The sequence below is a fragment of the Alligator mississippiensis genome, chromosome 5, assembly GCF_030867095.1.
Source record: "Alligator mississippiensis isolate rAllMis1 chromosome 5, rAllMis1, whole genome shotgun sequence".
Classification (NCBI taxonomy): domain Eukaryota; kingdom Metazoa; phylum Chordata; order Crocodylia; family Alligatoridae; genus Alligator; species Alligator mississippiensis.
In genome coordinates, this window is record NC_081828.1 from 126,994,509 (window position 1) to 127,012,848 (window position 18,340).

The 18,340-nt window shown below is 40.6% G+C and overlaps 1 protein-coding gene across 7 annotated transcripts in view; it reads left to right on the plus strand.

Annotated features, from left to right (window-relative positions):
- ELMO1 (engulfment and cell motility 1) overlaps positions 1-18,340 on the plus strand; it is a 464,393-nt gene that overhangs the window by 442,679 nt on the left and 3,374 nt on the right. For all 7 annotated transcript variants that reach the window (XM_019483404.2, XM_019483406.2, XM_019483405.2 and 4 more), the window contains 3 exons: positions 3,249-3,356; positions 7,290-7,372; positions 15,502-15,579. In XM_019483404.2, coding sequence (XP_019338949.1) covers positions 3,249-3,356; positions 7,290-7,372; positions 15,502-15,579 — 269 coding nt within the window. The remainder of the gene's footprint in view (positions 1-3,248; positions 3,357-7,289; positions 7,373-15,501; positions 15,580-18,340) is intronic.

The window sequence follows — 18,340 nt, forward strand, 5'->3', positions numbered from 1 at the left end:
CCCAAGTAGCTGTGGATGTGATGGTGTGTGGCAGGATCCAAAAAAGAACAGTGTGTGGTTTTTTCATTGCTAATGTACTGATTGCCCTTGTCTCAGCTTGGACATTCAACAGTTACAGCTGACAAGACCTCATTAGTTCCATTTGCAGGTTTCAATTAAAAGAATCCCCCTTGACAGCAAAATTTTGTTATGATGGCAGCTATTAGTGAGACTGCTGAAGAGTTATACTGGGCATGCTATGAACTGCAGTCTATGGTTATTAGTTCTTTAATTATCCTTGTGATATTGGGAATTGTTTTAAAAGGCTCTACAAGCCTTCTGAGCTGTAAAGGAGTGAGGACTTGCACTCTTTTCCTCTGTTTTTGAAAAGGTTCACAGCTAAAAGGTTATCAAAACAATCTAATCTTGAAGTACATTTCAGATCTGATCCATTTTAGTTTTTTACTAACTTCAACATACAGTCTGATTTTCCTCAGTGTTTCATAGTAATTGTCTTCCACGACACCATCCACTTACTCATTGCCCTAAGGTCTTGAAATGACAGTAAAGTCAAGCTAAGTTTTATTAAGAAGAATGGATTTTCTTTAATGATAAGACATTGCAAGTTATGTTCCTCCTATGTGTCCAAAATTAATAAGCTGTCTCCTAAATATCCTGCTAAAGATAATATACTGCTACTGTATTTAATAGGAACTCAGAGTTATCCCACTACTGGAAAGGAACATTTTTAGCATACATTTTTAAGCGTTGGAGTGCCAAGGACTTAATCATGTGGGATCTTTCATATGAGTCTGTACAAACTAAGGGTGAAGTCTTCTCTATTATTAAGTCTGTCTGACAGTCTTGTAAGTATAGAGACTCCTGGTTTCCTAAAATTCCTACGTCTGTAGTGGTGTGCAACACTGTGCTGGCCTATATTCCAGGGATGGCTGTATTTCAGTGTCACATACGAATATAAGAACTTAAGTGCTATACTGTGTCAGATCAGTGGTCCATCTAGCCTAGTGGCAGAAGTGGATGCTAAAGGGAGAGCATTAAACTGGATAGATCTAGAGTCATCTGTCCTCTATCCATTACCCTCCCTGGCATCTTCTGTTATTTATTTGGAGAAGCCAGGGGAAATATCTCCAACCATTCTGCTCAACACCTATTAATAGATCTATTGTCCATAAAGTAGTCCCTTTTTTAAACCAGCTATGCCATCTGCCTCTACTACCTCCTGTGGCAATGAAATCCACAAGTTAAACTAAATATTGTGTAAAAAAGTACTTTCTCATGTTAGTTTTAAACCTGTTTCCTACTCATTTCAGTGGGTGCCCTGAAATGCATGCAGGTAGCACAAGATTCTAGTCTCGGGCATCCCAGAATAAATTCTTTCATGTCGGGATTCCTCCCAATTTGCGTTTGCATAACAGATCAGAATTCCCCTTCATTGCTCCTGAGCAGCTTTGTGATCCTTCAGTAGAAAGTATTACATAAAATTCCAAGACATTTCTATTTATTTTTCAAGTCTCTCTGTACATTTCTGAGCCACATTCTTTAGAAAGAATATAGCTAAAAGTGGAAAGTACATTGACAGTTTAAAGATACCATTATGTCAAATCACATCTGTCTATCAAACAATTTTTATATTCTATCAAGAGGTGGCTAGCCATGCTAGTCTGAAATCAGGCAGCAGGTAGGGCAAGGTGGCACTTTAGAGGCATATAAATGCTATCATTAGGGCTTTAGAGGATGCTCAGAAACATTGAGCTTGTAAAGCCAGCATGCTAGTGTGGTACAGCAGGGCAGTGCCTATGCTAGTCTTATCCTCTCAAAATTCCCACCAGTGATAGAAACAATAGAAGCACTAATGTAGAAAAGCCACTAAGCAGTCCATTGGTATTTTAACTGCCATTTCATCTAGCCCTGCTTAGAGCGTTAGGAGAGTTATAGTATAGCTGTAGCAAAATTGTGTTTCTGACAACGTTATGTGGTCTATCTATTAAGCAGACATGCTTTGGCAAGGAAGAGTAGCACAGTGTTTATCGTTTCAGAAATTAAATTGGCAAGTAGCGACCTTGCATGCTAGCTAGCATTGTAGCCTAACTCTTCAAAGCAAATGTTGTTAGTGGTAGCAGTTCTTGACAAATATTGTTAAGGGGAATAATAAATAGAGAACTGAAGGGTGGAAAGAGAACTAAATACACTTGGGTTTCTAGTAAGAGCTAAATAGGAATGCAATATGCATACATTTGGGGACATGCATAATATTGATCTATTGAACTATCTTGGACCCAGAAAACACCAGCTCTTAGCTTTAACATGTGTTTTGACTACAGGACACTAGAGCAAATCTTCTGTTGCTAAGAACTCAGAAAGACCACAGCTAGTCAGAATGTCTTTGATACTATGGATTCCTATTTGAAATCTTTGGATTTGTCTTGTGAATTATGTGTAGGTGTTTGCACACCTAACAATGCTAGAGGAACACCCTTAAAAGGATCTCCTGGCAGGGTGTGTTGGCACCCTGGTTGAGAATCAGTGATCTGTGGAATAAGGCAGTACAGGATATAATTATTAAATTCATAGGATATTTATTATTGTTTATACACTGTTACCCCTGTACAGGTACACGGTGCTTCATAAGGCATATAAAAAGGCTAGAACCACAGTTGTCAAACATGCCTAATTTTTTTTCAGGTGTCTCACTTTCTGAGTGTCCCAACTGAGACATCTTAAACAGGCTTGTTCAGTTAGATGTTCAGAACTTGCAGAGAATCAGGCCCATAAAGTTGTCTCAGGTTAGCCATCAACACTTACCTTTGAAAACCTTAGCCCAGGGCTCTGCCTGGAAGAGTTTATTATGTAACTCAAAGCTTAGAATCATAGGTTGAAAGGACCTCAGGGATCTTCCAACTTTCTTGTACAGTTTCAGGTTTGCTATTCCTAAACCTAGGATGACAGACAGATGTCTACCAGCCTCGTCTTGAAGGGCATTCTTATTTAATATTAGTGTTCCTCCTAATGGATGAATGAAAATAGGAAATGGCTTTAAACTTCAAAGACTCATTTTCATCACATGAACAATTGAGAGGTGGCAGAGCCTTTTCCTTTTTTCCAGCACAACACACACATTTTCTCTTTCTAATCATTTTACAGTATTTGTTTTTGGCAACTATAGCATTTGAATAGATTTATCTCTTATAGTATCAATAATCATAGCAGGGACAGATGGTATCCTTATGTGTAACGTGTTTTATTAACAGACAAATTCTGGTATTGTCGACTATCACCAAATCACAAAGTCTTGCACTATGGAGATTTGGAAGAAAGTCCCCAAGGAGAAGTCCCACATGATTCTTTGCAGGATAAATGTAAGTCGTTTAAACACACTGCCTTATCTTTGTGAACTTTGAAGTTATTTCTATCATTTACTTGTAAGATGATGTAAGAGAAATACCTCTATTGATAGACTCAGTTTATTATGCCTCTGCTGGTTAACATATATCTTGGCATGAGTGTTTGAGCATTCTCAGCAGGTACATATTTCCATGTAGTCGATAAAGAATCTGTCAAAATGCAGCAATGGTGGATCTTACAAATTGCCTGGTTTTTTTAATGCTCCCCTTTCCAGGAGGAGGGAGCATTTCCAGTTAAGTTAATGACTCTAAACAGGTCCTGTTGATCTGAATCTTCCTGTTTGTAAAATCCAAGATGAATAGCCAGATCCTGGCATCATGAATGCAAGCTGACCTAATGCTCCTGAGACTGTTCTGTGATGTACCCACCTAACCCCTGAATCAGAGAGTGAGAAATGTGATTTAAAGCTTGCCTTCTTTTCTGTTTCCATTATGCCCACACCATCTCCACACAGTGATGCATCTTTAGTGCAGTAAATGACCTCAGTCTAGTAAATTTTGGTGATATCAGTATGTTGTTGGACACTTGTCGAATTGGAAGCTCATTTGATTGTAAGTGAGCACAATTCTGAGCCATAGGGCTCCTATACATGTGCAGGGAGGCTGTTCCAACACACTGTAAGTTCAATTAATCGAGTCTGTTGAAACATAGTAATTACCGTGCTTCAGCAGACTCTGGTGTCATGTGTATCAGTGTCCCCGTGCTGAAAAATGTGTTCTTCAAATTAAGCTTATTCAATGCTGTTTAGTTCAAAGGGCCCCACATCCATTTTTCAGCACAAGGATGCTGATGCACATGACAATCCAGGCATTTTTAATTAAAATTTAACTAATTAAAGCATGTGTTTTTCCCCACCACCACCTCCCAAAGCATGTCTGTAAACGCCCATAGTTTTTCAGCCTGGATCCAGTTTCCCCGAAATGGGTAATGATTACTTCCTGATTTTTTTTGGCTCAGGCCACTGCCTAGTTATGAATTTTAATTCTGGATTTTAATTTGGCGCAGTGACAATTTCATCACATTTGTCAGTAGTTTCCTGAATTGAGACCTTTGCTTCTGTTAAGGAACTGTTTATGTTTCTGGGAAAGTAAATATGTCCCTTATTTTTTGCATTCCTATTTTTGAGACTGTTCTTTGAAAAGGACAGTTAACTTCATACTGACTTCATTCAGTTTTTATAGTTAATTTGATTACTTCTAAGAAACTGAGCAACAAGGAGACACCATTGGCAGAACCAACTGTAGAGAAGGAGCTGCCATCTAATAAAGTAATTTGAGGAAGAGGTGGCATTAAGTAGCTTTCTGGTGCGAAGTAACCATGCTTACAGGCTTCCTGTGCATCTTCAAGCAGATCATTTAATCCAGGAGTATGGAAAATATGGCTCCTGGAGGGACTGAGAAGTCAGGGGTGTGGCCTGCTGCTGAAGTCCCCTATAGAGCCCCACTATGGACATGTCAGCAGCAAATAGACAAACAACAGCTGCGTTAATCCTTTCAGCTCCGTAAGCTGGCACCCCTCCTGCCTCTGCCACTATTGATCTGCCACTAAAAATGGGTCCAGATCATGGTCCAGATCCATCCTAGGGGGAGCAGGCAAATTTGATACTACTCTTTGTCATTCAGTTTCCCGTCCCTGAATTAAGGACACTAATGCTTTCAACCCTGCTGTGAAATACAGGCCATGTAGTCATTAATGGTTATGAGGCCATGATGAGTGCCTGTAACACCAACGATTGGACCGGAAATCATTTCCCTGGTGTACTTTTCATTAGTAATAAATATCATTGTTGGCATTATTTTATTAGTTGCATCTATATGCAAATCAGACAAGTTTATTATTATGCTTCTTTAGTGAAGTCAGGGAACAATTTTTTAGGTGTCTAATTTCTCCACTCTGAGAAAAGTAACTTAATGATTCAAACCTTTTAATGTATGAATAAAATAATTCAAATGCAGCACAAGCATTTGGAATAACAAATATAAGCTCTCTTTTTCCCTCCCTGCTGTTCCCCATAACCTTTCTGAGTATTCCCTGGTGCTGGGCCAGGTCGAGGAACAGACCTAACTAGAGCCCCATAACAGTAGCAGTTTGTAGTCAGATTTCCCTTATTCTTAGTGGTTTACAGAATAGCCTCAAGGACGTTTCAGGCCCTTACTACAGTCCTTTGTTGGAATCAAGGACGTTTCTCATTGCTACCTTGGCATTGAGAGAAGTGATGTGTTTGCATCGCAGTTGGAAAAATGTTACATTAACTTTGGAATGAAAGATGAGGCATTGAATCCCACACGTGAACACTTTGTGACCAGACCCTCACCTTTAATGTTGATGATCAAGTGAAGTAGATATGGACACAATCTGAAGAAGGGCCACTCATTCCTTGAGTGCCCTTTTGGACTTAGGTCCTGTGGTCAGTCTTGTTTCCTATGTGAGGAGTTAGTGGAATGGAACAGGAAGATCTTTCAACAGATAAATAGAGCCTACTTATAAGGTGTTACCATTCTGAACGTATCATAATGAGCCTGTTTTGTGAGCCATGGCAAGGGGAGTTGGCTATAGTCCAGTACAGACTGCTTTTGCTATTGATTTTAAGCAGGTGTTCAGATACTGCAATGATAGTCAAAATGTCAACAGGTTTACTTGCATATAAAATGCATTCAAAAGTGTCATAGAGTCATTGAGAAGTAGGGCTGGAAATGACTGCAGACAATATCTAGTTCAACCCCCTGCCTGAGGCAGGATCATCCCTATTCAACTGTCCTGTACAATTCCACTATCTAACCTCTTAGCAAAACTACACAGTCAATCCTGACACAATACAAGACTCACTAACCTGCCACAAGTAAAGCTTGGTGGGCAACATTCTGGTTCTGTAAAGGGCATTAATATATGCTCAAGAGATCCCAAGAAGAGGGTCATGCTCCCCACTACAGAGGAGGGCAAAAACTCCTACAGCCTGTACCAATCTGATCATGTTACCTTTTCAACTACACTGCTGTGAGTGATGCAACAGGTTGTTGTCCTGATTTATGAAATGTATAACATGTACCATGGTGCTGAGCCCAGTGCCATAAAATATATATTTCTCTACTGCAGACTTTACATAACTATTTTAAATGATTGATTGACTAAAAACAGACTTAGATATTATTATCCTGTTCCATATGATGCTTTTCCAGTCACAAGATAATTCATTTATAGATTGTTGAAGCTTCCTCTCACTCCCTGACCATATTATATTCTAAAGTAGATAGATTTATAATTAGTGCTGGAAAATTGACTTCCAGTTGAAGCAAGATACATTTATCTTGTGTTCCAGTGACCTCGTCAATTTTGCTTTCATGGTGATTGTGCTAAGTCTTTTAAACTTTTAAGAACTTTTTAAAAATCAGTTTGGTTTTAAAAAAATCTTGTTTTTAAGCGTGTTTATTTTAAGCTTCACACTGTTTCTATATCCAAACCCCCAAGAATGATTGAGCAGCTACTTTTGAGAACATTGTAAAACGGCATGAAAAAGTACTGTATAAATTAATGTATACAGTACTGGTTGTATAGTTTCACTGGTATAAATAAAGGCTACCCAGACAGACACATACACCTATATACATACATATTAAGTGTATTTTCATGAAAAGCTCAGCAGGGAACCGGATGCAGAATCCTTGGTCACATTTCCTTGTGAAAATATAAACTTACTGGGTTTTGTCAAGGTCTGTGATGTCTATTTTAGTTGCTTTGTTTACTGTTTCCTTTCTCAGAGCAGGCTCTGGAAATGGCAAAAGGGGTGGCATTTTTGACACATTAGCTTTGCCTCTTGTTTGGCGCATCTTGTTTGACATCAGGACATTCGCACCTTTCACTTGCACTCATTTTCTGTCTTTTTAATGCAGTGCCTGTGGCAGATATAAAAGCAGTTGTGACAGGAAAGGACTGCCCTCACATGAAGGAGAAGGGAGCTCTTAAACAAAACAAGGTTTGTTTTTCAAATTATTATAATTGTTCATTTTGCAGAATGCAAACACTATGAACTTGGCCTTTCCTGAAATAAAACAGCCATTTCTCCTTTCCAGCATACACACATACAATCTCTTTCTTTCTCTCTGTTTTTACCATTTGAATTAATTCATTTGAATTCAGTCATTTGAATTAAATGATTAGACCAGCATTGCCGAATGGACTCAACCCTGCATTTAACTTCATAACATCTGTGGATTATGATAATTATAGATAAGCCTAAAACATACTAAGATGGTCTTCAGTAGTGTGGTTCCTGGATGTTATCCATATTTGAATGGGTTGCATAGATTACAAAAGAGTAAAAATATCTAGGCTAGGGACAGAAATTACAAATAAACTGGTTTAAGTGATCAGAAACTGGTTTAAACCTGTAACAGAGCAGAAGTTCAGTGCACATAAACCATTTTTAAAATGGCTGAAACTGGTTTAAGATGAACCTGGTTGAATGTAGTATCAGAAGTAACTGATTTGGGTCAAACCAGTTTATGGAACTTCTGTCCCAGATCCCTTCCTGGTTCAAGTTAAATCAGAGGCCCCCAGCATCCCAGAATGCTTTGCAGCCTTGGGCTATCCTGCCTGCTCAAATAGAGCAGAGTTGGCCCCGTCTCTTTGCTCTCTAGTTGGAGCAGTGAGGGCTGGCTGACAAGGAGGTGGGGGTGGGAAACCCAGCTGGCACAGCCTGGTCTGCCTTGTGGGGGCAGAACAGGCCCTGCCATACTTTTCTCCGCTGGAGAGGAGGGGGCGGAGGCATGAACCAACAGCTCAGGGGGAGGGAGGGGGATTAAACTCCCTTTTCTCCCTTCTCCCCACGGGCATGGGGACCCCAGCTGGGGTCTGCCTGGCTTTCCCCCCTGCTGGCTGCTCACCTGGCAGGGGGCATGGCCAGAGCCAGGCCAGCCCATGGAAGAGAGAGGAGACAGGGGAGTTTAATTCCCCTCCCTGCCCTCCTCCCCCTTTGCCTGAGGCACTGCCCTGGTTGGTGTCTAGCCATTCCCCACCCTCGGGGACAACCCTGGCAAGGGCTTTTTCCCCCTTCCCTCTTCTCCCTCCAGGCACATCCCAGCTGGAGTCCCTGCAGGCAATTTGGTTCAGTCTGTGCAGGTTAAACTAACCTGCAAAGATTGAATCAATTCAGGCTCGGGCTTTTTGAATATCTGTACTTAGCCCTATTGACTGAACATTGTCTTCACTAGATGATATAATTTTGTTGACCATTCTTGCCAGTGATCCAGTGTTCGTGCCACTCCAATCACACAGCAAAATTTCAGTAAAGTGCAGCTGCTAGTAATTTCTGACTGAGCTATTCAGGAAAACACAGGAGGGTAGATAGTAGAAACTTAAGGATTTGAATGATCATTATGTCTCTCAATAGTGTTCCAGATAGGAATGAGCTCCAAATTAGGTTTAGGGTATCTTTCCAAATTTAGATTCAAATGTCCAACCCAGGATTGAGGTCCCTTGATGCCAAAATCTGGCCAACTCCTTCCTGTGACAATTTGCCTTCAAATTGAAGGAAGCTTGAGAAGTTGGATGTGGCAAAATCCTTCCATCGTTAGTAATGGAAATCTCCTGCTAATAGAGGCACGCTCGTGAGATTTCTATCAACTCATGCTGCACCTAAACTTGAATAGAGACAAGAATCGTGTCTTTTGCATCCCAGCAGTGGGTCTCATAGAGGGTGGGATTGAGCATGCCTCAGCCATCCAAGTCCACTGGAAGTTCACCCATGATATGGCTTCAGGCTTGTCTCTGTTACCTTCACTAATACCTAGTGAAGACTCAGAACTTATGTGGAGGCATTGGGACAAGTCCAGAGCAGTCTTGCAGGTGAACTTCTGGTTTTGGAGCCCATCAGCAGACTCAGGTGGGCAGGATTTTGAGCAAGGTGTGCTCAGTCCCATTCTTCCTAAGGTGTGGTATTACAAGCTCTGGGACTTGTATTGTTTGAATTCTGTCCTGAGCAGTGGTGTAACTAAGGGGTGGGGGTGATAGGGGCAACTGTATTCTGGGCATTGACTTGGTGGAGAGTGTGAGAAGGGTGCAAAAAAAAAGTGGGTGCTGCTAGCAGCCACGTGTTTATGACTGTGAACTGTATGTCACTGCTTCCACTTTGCCCTGGGCACTCAGTGTATCCCACCCACCCTCTGAGACCTACTCCTGGGATGTAGAAGACATGACCCTGATCTCTACTCAAATTTAGGAGCAGCATGAGTTGACAGAAATCTCATGAGCATGCCTCTGTTAGCAGGAGATTTCCACTTCTGGTCCTGAAACTACCCCCAGAGGAAGAGGATTCAGATCTGGGGATTTGAATCAGAATCCGATTCCCTAAAACTGGCAAGATTCTGTAGTTTTGGTTTGGGTCCAACCCTAGCTTCACTGTCTAAACCTTCTAGAGCATACGCTATTAAAAGAGGATTTCTATACCTCATTAATTTTGAAAACATAATGTGTTTGTTTAATGTGTATAAAAGTGCAGGACTTAATCATCTTCTGCCTAAAGCTGTGCATAATGCAGATAGGTGCTGTGAAAGCTTCCTAACATAATCACTGCAGTAGTGCTCTGTCAGATCATTCCCCACTCTAGCTTTTTTGCTACCATTCGAAGGAGATGTGGATGGGTAGTGACATGTGAAATTGACTCCTTAGTGGGTGAGCCTCACATACTACAGACTGACGGAAATATGGATGCACAGACCCTATAAAAATATTTGCATATATTTTCTCTGTGTATAACTTGTATCAAATGTATCTGGTTCATAGGGAAGTAGTAATTGTGACACAATTTCCCTGTCTTTGCTTTCAGTATAGAATATTTCTGGATGAAAATGAAAAAATGTAACCCAAGCAGGGATGGAAGGGCAGGTGGGGGGGCAAGGTGGGAGAGGGAAACAGATAGACAGGAATATCTTTCTTGTTAGTTTTTTGGAATCATACCCATGCACACAACTCCTGCCTATTGTTGAAACATTTGGCTGCAGCAACTATATCATGTGGATGAAGTATTTTTAATGTTTATTTATTTTGGTATTCATTTGCCCAGAAAAAAGAGAGTTAAGAGAGAGGGAGGGAAAAAGAGAGAAGAAAAATAAATAAAGGGAAGCAGTGGGTGGCAGTGATGGAAATATGTCATCTCTATGAAGCAGCAATGTCTAGATACAATTTAATGCTAAATAACAGCCCTACAGATTTGCATGTCCTTAGCTGTCGGCATTGCCCCATTTTCTAGGGAAAAATTACTTTGGACTGGCAAAAAACCTGCTAGCTGAGGATGTGCAGTTCAGGGATTGATAAGTAGCATAATTACATCCACAGCTGAAACATTCAATTTTTGATACAGACAATAGCAATTATTATTTTTGTTGCTACTCCAGTTCTGTTGGTGATTTTTTTTTCCCCTAGTCCTTATTTTCTATCCTATGAATCACAGAATTTGGGAAGTTAGTTATCATGTAAAGCAGGCTCTCTTATTAAAGAATATGTAATATTTGCAGCTCCTTAATGGTCACTGGAGAATATTACGGGGCTGCTTGATAAATATTGAATTAATTTATTCATGAAAATAACTTGCATCTGTAATATCTAGATGTGTTACATCAGCATCTCACAAAATCTGTGTTGATTCAACTCACAAAATCATGCTGGTTCCTGAAGGTTCACAACTGGAGAGAATTTTCAAAAGGACATTTTCATACCTTTGTTCTCACTGATATAAGTACCAAGCACCTTAATGTTTATTGGCAGAAAAGAAATTGAATGATAGAACATCACTGTTATGACCAGGGACTGAATTGGCAGAATATTCTTAATAGTTGCTTTATCATTTCCTCATTTGCCAGCACACGGCTTTTACTCTTCCAGTGGGATCATTTAGAAATATATAAGAGCAAATCTGAATTGGAATCTGATGCAATACAAAGCTTGAATACCTTGATAGGACTAGACCTGAATCCACTGTCATTCAGTCTTGCTTGTGTTTTAAATTTGGTTTGATTTTTTTTTAAAGCCTTCTGTTAGGGTCTTTTATGACTCTTATATTAATATATTATATGCAAATAAATTGTGTTTGATTTAAAAGCTTTTAAAGCAAAGAAGGATGATAAAAATAGTCAGATAAAACATTTTCTTCTAGCCACAGGCATTTCTTTAGTCCAGGGTAACCCAGTTCACCTTCCAATCACTGACTTGTCAGGTCTAAGTCATGGTGCACTCCTGTCAAACAGAAAGCATTCTACTTCCTTCTCCGTTCTTCAGAAATTTCTGTTTCTTTTCACTGGCCCGTGGTTACAAGGTCCTGAGAGCTGAGAGGACTGAGAAGAGTGGCAAAGCCCTCCCCCACTCCTCACACAGGGGACTCCAATGTAAGGAGCAGGTGGGGAGCAGTGGCAGCGATTCCTCCCCTCCCTTGTCCTCCCTGTCTATGGGAGGAGTAGGAGCAGATAACCACTGTGCCTTCTTCATACCTGGGATGACCCCAATATGGACAAGGCATGGGTGCCTTTCCTCACCACTCAACTCCTCCTGAGACTGGGAGAGGCGAGAAGCAGCTGCTCCCCCTGCCTTCTCCATACTGGAGTTACCCTGGTCTTGGGAAGGTGCAGGCAACATTTCCCCATGGCTCACCAGGAGTCAAATGGTGGAAAGTATACAAGCATTCATTCTCCCAGGAGAAATGAATCCAGGGAAGAACCTCTACCAGAGCACACGTGGATTATTTTCCCCCCGAAACCAAAGCTCTTGTTTCTGGAGAAATTGTGTGAATACCTGTACTCTCATGGTTTCTACCGCAAGCGCTGTGATTCTCCCACTAGAAATGTATCCTGTACATGGCCAATGGGGGAGAGCAAAGGTAGGAAGTAAAGGGTTTAGAAGTGGTGAGGGAACGGAGAGTGGGAAGGAAGGAAAAACAGAGCTGGAAGTAGGGAGGACTGAGAGAGAAAGGATCTGGGAACAAGAGAAGTTGGATTGGAAAGATGAACTTTGAGAGAGAATGAGAACTGGGCCTTCACAGGGAGGTAGAGAGGGAAAGACGGTTTATGGTTAATAGGTCCTTTCCGACCCTAAAATCTATGAAATCTATGAAAATCTCAAGCCCTCAGAATTTTCCATGGAGCATGGAAATGTGTTAATTTCCAACTTGACAGGGTATGTTTTTGACCTTCACAGAATTCAGTAACTTTCTGGTACAGGACTTAGTGGGGGAAGAGTGGTGGGGGGCTTAAAGGATGTATTTAGTTTTCATCATCTGTTTCATGATCTGGCATTTTCTGATGTCAGTAATTTATAACATGCTAAGAGGAGATAATGCCAGGTTTGTGTGGGTAGAGGTAAATTTGGTTCTCTAATGGAAGACATTAGTCTTAATAAGGTACAGTTAAGAAATAGGCCTAAAACAAAAAATAAGAGTGTGAACTATAAGGAACTTGACATCTGAATGCACCAGACGAGCTGCTGCTTCCCCTGGGAGTGAGTGCAGGAGCTGCTTTGATCTGTTCTAGAGCACAGCAAATTTGAAAGTATAACCACACCAAAGGAGATCAAGAATGTTTGTTATGTGATACTGAAGTTTCAGATCATTCAGGAAGTATCATTTAAGGTGTTTGATCAAGAACCTGGTCTTATTTATACTAGCAGAAATCTAGAGACCTCCAGATATTGAAGTTAACAGAGTAGCTCCTGATATGTCTGCTCCAACCAACACAAACTTGCCATTATTCCATTTTTACTCCTCGGTGTAGTAAATGTAGAAAGCAGTGCTTTTTCAGCTGCTAGTAGCGTAGTGACTAGGGCCAGATGTTTCTCTCTTACCTCCTTCTTCAGGAGAATGAATAAAGAAAATCCATGTAATGTGACCACTGACCAGGAACAACAAGGTAAGAAAAACAGGGCTTGTCTGCACAGCAGAGTAGTTTTGAATACACTTGAGTGCAGTGGCCCATATACCTCCCATAACCAGTACATTTTTCACTGACTTTTGTTTTACTAACTCAGAGAAGATGTTTATATTTATTAAAAGTTAATTGGACATGTACAGTAACTGTTGAATATGTAAACCACATTTATTTCTTAGCCTAAATATAAGGATGCACACCACAGTGCCTTAGATAAGTGTGGTCATTGTTAGTAAATACTATGTATATTTAAACATGCAATTTACTGTAGAGTAAACTAATTAGCTCTGCAGTAAAGCGTCACGATCTGCACATGCACCAGTATTAGGGCACAGTAAATTAACTCTGCCGTAAGATCATACTGTCCACGTCAGTATGATGGGGGCCGTCCCCAACAGTACTGTCAAATGGTGCGGTCGTTTACTGTGCTGAAACGCATATGTAGACGGTGACAGAGGCTGGCTGGGTTACAAGGGTACTAAAGTGCGGGGGCTGCCTGCCAGCTAGCCACTCAGCTCTGTAGGTTCTGCACCCTTGTGCCCCAGCCAGTCCCTCCACTACCCGAGGCCACCACCCAGAGCCTTGGCCAGCCCAAGGCTGTTCCACCCTTGCTGCAAGTGCTGCTGTCCCGGGTGCATGTGTAGATGCTGTGCCCAGGAGTAGTGTACTCCAGTTGAAAGTGCTCCAGAGTTTGTGTCTCCTTAATTTTGCATGTAGATGCACCCACGTATATATATCTACATCAGTGGTTCCCAATTTTTTAGACCTGAGGCACCCCTGGAAAATGCCAGCTCCTAGTTTTCACTTTTTTTTTTGCTTACAGAGACATAGTAGAGCAGTTTTTCTCTTGCACAGAACTCAGAAGGACCACAACTATGGATTTTTATTTGAAATCTCTGGGTTTATCTTGTGAATCATGATTGTAAATCTGATGGTGCTAACATTGTGTGGCATTGTGCAGCACCCTTGAAAGGATCTCAAGGTGCCCCAGGGTGCTGTGGTACCCTACTTGAGAATCACTGATCTACATAGATTGGAATTTTCAATGGAAAACTGCCTATTGATTTTTCAATGTAATCAGGATGCCTAACTTACTTCCTTATGCTTGTTGGAGGAAAGAAAATCAGTCATCTTTCTCCCCACTCTAGACTTATTTGGAATTTGCAAAACTAAGTACAGTAAACAAATCTCTCAGGCTCACGCAGCTACAACCATCACATTTTCTAATAGGAGGAATGTTTTTATTGGTAGCACTGCCTGATATCTAGAATCCTTTGAAACTGAGAACATTAAGAAGTATCACTAATTATTAAATTATTCATACGTCTTTATTTTTTACAATAATTATTAGTCACCAATTATTTGGCCAGTTTTGTTGAATGGTGAGGGACATTATGGATGAAGATGTATTCGACATTGGGAAGGAGTTAAATAAAGCAAGGGAGAGAAAAACTTAGTCTGGAGCACAGGCAGTGGGGGAAACAGAAGACGGAATTTAAGCACAGATAGAATTAGAGAGGGCTTTGGAGGAGCCCCAAAACGTCTAGGCAGCTCAAAAGCTAACATATGTTGCAGCATCTTGTAATGGCCACTGTCATACCTCCTTAAGTGACATGCCTTCTACCCTGTTGAGGATGATCTCAAAGAAGGGAGTGCCACTTCTGTGCTACTGGAGAATTCACCCATTGCTTGCTAGTTCTTTGCTTCAGTGGCCAAAATGGCAAAGGCATCATGAGAATGGATAATTTAGTAATCCCAACAGTGAAGGTGGCACAAATGCCACAAGATACAAACTAGCCTTATCATGGAGCCAAAATGCTTTAAGATTTTGGTGCCTTAGGATTCAATTTTAGCCATGGGAGGGCTCAGACTTGAACTCAAATACTAGCCTAATCCAGATTCCAAGACTGTCACGACTAGTCATTTTCAATTTATCCTGCTGCCCTCACTGCCATTGTATCTGCATTGTGTCTGCTGTTGCCCAATCTGTTATCCATTGCCTAAATCTGGAACCATTGCAATGCTGGCTAGGAATGAAGGGTGCCAGGGGAGCAGCATTCCTTCCTGGTGGATACTACAAAGCATTTCAGTTTTCTTTGGCACTGTTGGTAGAGAGAGAGGAAGGCTGAAATATGAACATGTGACTTTCTTTAATGGAATTTTAACCTGTGTTTCTATGCGACTATTGTTCCAGGAGGTGCTCGAGCTTGCTTTCTCTATATTGTATGACTCAAATGGCCAGTTGAATTTCATTGCTCCTGACAAGCATGAGGTAAGCCATAGACCAAATAAGGGGAAATGAAAGTGAGGTTACTTCCTCTATAAACACTGTAAGCATTTCTGGGGTAGGGGCCATGTTAGTCATGATACAAAAGATTTCCTTCCCACCCCCTCCCCCCCACTTTTCTCCTTGTATTGGAGAAGCAGTTGCTTGCTCAGAACTCCTTCTCCTCCTTTCCTAGAGAAACAAGAGCTCCTTTTCCATAAATACTGAAGGGCAATTAATTCCCACAAATGGACACAGAGTAAGAATTTTCTCTGGTATATTTAAAATGATCCCCTACAAAATTCCAAAATAATCAAGTTAAACCTTAGTAGGACTTTCCTGGCCTATACTGTGAAAATTCTTAAATGGCAAAAAGACATTATCAGCTGAACTGTACTCCTATACCATCAGGGGAGTTTGTAGCATCCATGTACAAAAATCACATTTATGTTTTTTTTATTCTTCTGGCTGGCATATCTCCCTCTTTGCCATTCAAAAGTGTTAAATATGCATCTGGTACACAGTATTATAAATTATTTTCTACTTGCACCCTCACATTGGTTTTGTGTGCAGTGGGGTCAACCTCTAAGAGACAGTGAAAATAAGCCTTGTGCAAATAAAAAAGTGAAACAAAGCAGCCAGCCCTCTTCTCTTCCCTTCTCCAGCTTACCTCTCCCCCTCACTCCTCTTCTCCCCAAAGGAAAACATGTAACTTAAAAAGTAATGGAATATATTTGTCAAAATGAAGGTGGAAGCGTCACAACTGGTTATCCAAAGGAACTTGGGATTTTCAGAACCAAACTTAGAAAAATGTTCAGCAAAATGTAGCAAAAACTTTTCTCTTCTTCACCTTTGAAGTGACAAAGCAATGTGTTTACCATCCAAATCAGGGGCGGGCAATTATTTTGGGCAGAGGGCCGCTTACTGAGTTTTGGCAAGCCATCGAGGGCCTCATGACAGGCAGCCCAGGGCAGATAAATATTAATTTTCTAAATTTTTTAGGGGCCCTGTAGGCGGGATGGAATGGCCTCACAGGCCTCATCCGGCCCCTGAACTGCATTTTGCCCATCCCTGATCCAAATGCATGCCCTGTCGCTTCATTTTTGGTCTTAATTCCAGACACAATCTTAAAGAGAAAGAAAACACATAAGATTGCATTAAACTGCATTAAATTGTAGTGTTCTTAAAGTGCATGAAATTGTATTGCAAGTGAAGTGCATTAGTTATACAGCTTTAACATTTGCAACTCTGGATTAAAAAACCTTCAAATAAATGTTAATTCTGAGAGAGGAAATGAGTTATGTTCCTTTGGCTTTTCCTAAGGTTTAATTTTTCAATGTCACTTTGAAGCTTGTTTATTCTATGAAGTGATTTGCTGGCAAATGTTCAGTTAAGAGAAATTGATAGTAAGGTTCCTAGAGCTTCAAAGCAGCAGCTACCGTTAAGAGTTGTTGGTTTAAGCCAAATGCATTCTCCTTTATTCTCTGAGTTGGACACATGTTGGTGTCCATAAATTTTGCAACAATTTAATAAGAATCCATTCCAGCTCAGAAGGGCAGGCTGCCATGGAAATTAGCTAATGTTTCAGCCACACTGTATCTAAAACATGGGTACTAGCAGTTTCTAGTGTACTAACAATAGTCTTTTCATCTTCACCCAGACATTCTCTTCATTGCTTAAGTTCAAACTTGCCTTTTTAAAAAAGCATCTGCAAGTCTGTAGAGGACATGAAACTTGCATGCCATACTTTGGAATACATGTTAATAAAAGCTCTATTAAGCTTAGTGAGAACTCGTAGCAAATAGCCAGCTAAATTCTTGATTTGACCCAGAGTCTCTCACTATTTGGTACGTGTTCTATATAGAGTCAGTTCCTGGCATTATATGATGATGTTGAGCACCTCAGCTTTTACTTTTTAATAAAGTAAGTTTCTACTTCTTATGGTTGCTGAGACATGAAAATGCAATTCATTCTAACACTAGAGTGTTAAAAATCAATGGAAATAAAATTAATCGCCAAACCATTATTATCATCATCTCCAGATTTCTGAGCTAGTATAATTGTTTCAGGCCTGATTCATGATTTCTGGACACTAAAACTAGGGACAGAAATTACACATAAACAGGTATAAGTAATCAGAAACCGGTTCAGATCTATAACACAACAGAAGTTCAGTGTACATAAACCAATTTTGACCATTTTGAAAGTGGTTTAAGATAAACCTGGGTGGATGCAGTATCAGACTTAACTGATTTAATTAAATCAGTTTATTGAACTTCTGTCCCAGATCCCCTCCAGATTCAAGTTAACTCTGTCCCCCAGCATCCCAGGATGCTTTGCGGGGGGCGGGGAGGCAGTGTAGACTAGACTTGGCCTAAGCTGTCTGTTCCAGCTGAGCAGGGAGACATGCTCTACTGCCCCTCAGTTTCTGAGCCACTGCAGGCATGTGGCTGCATTTCCAGAATCAAAAGTGAATGTCTGTTCATTTGCTTACCAGTTCAATCTACACAGCTTAAACTAACCTGCAAAGATTGAATCAATTTAGTCTCAGGCTTTTTGACTGTCTGTACTTACTTTAAATTTGATAATGCTGATTAGCCTTCTGTCAAGGCTTGCTCTTCTCTGGGGGACTCAGTACTAGGAGATGTTTGCTTTTCATTTGAATACTGATAGCTGTTTCTTAAATGAATAGCAAAAAGATAGATTATCCTACCTGTGTTGTGTAACAGAGGAAGTGGTAAGTGAGGTTATAACTGGGTTTTACTGG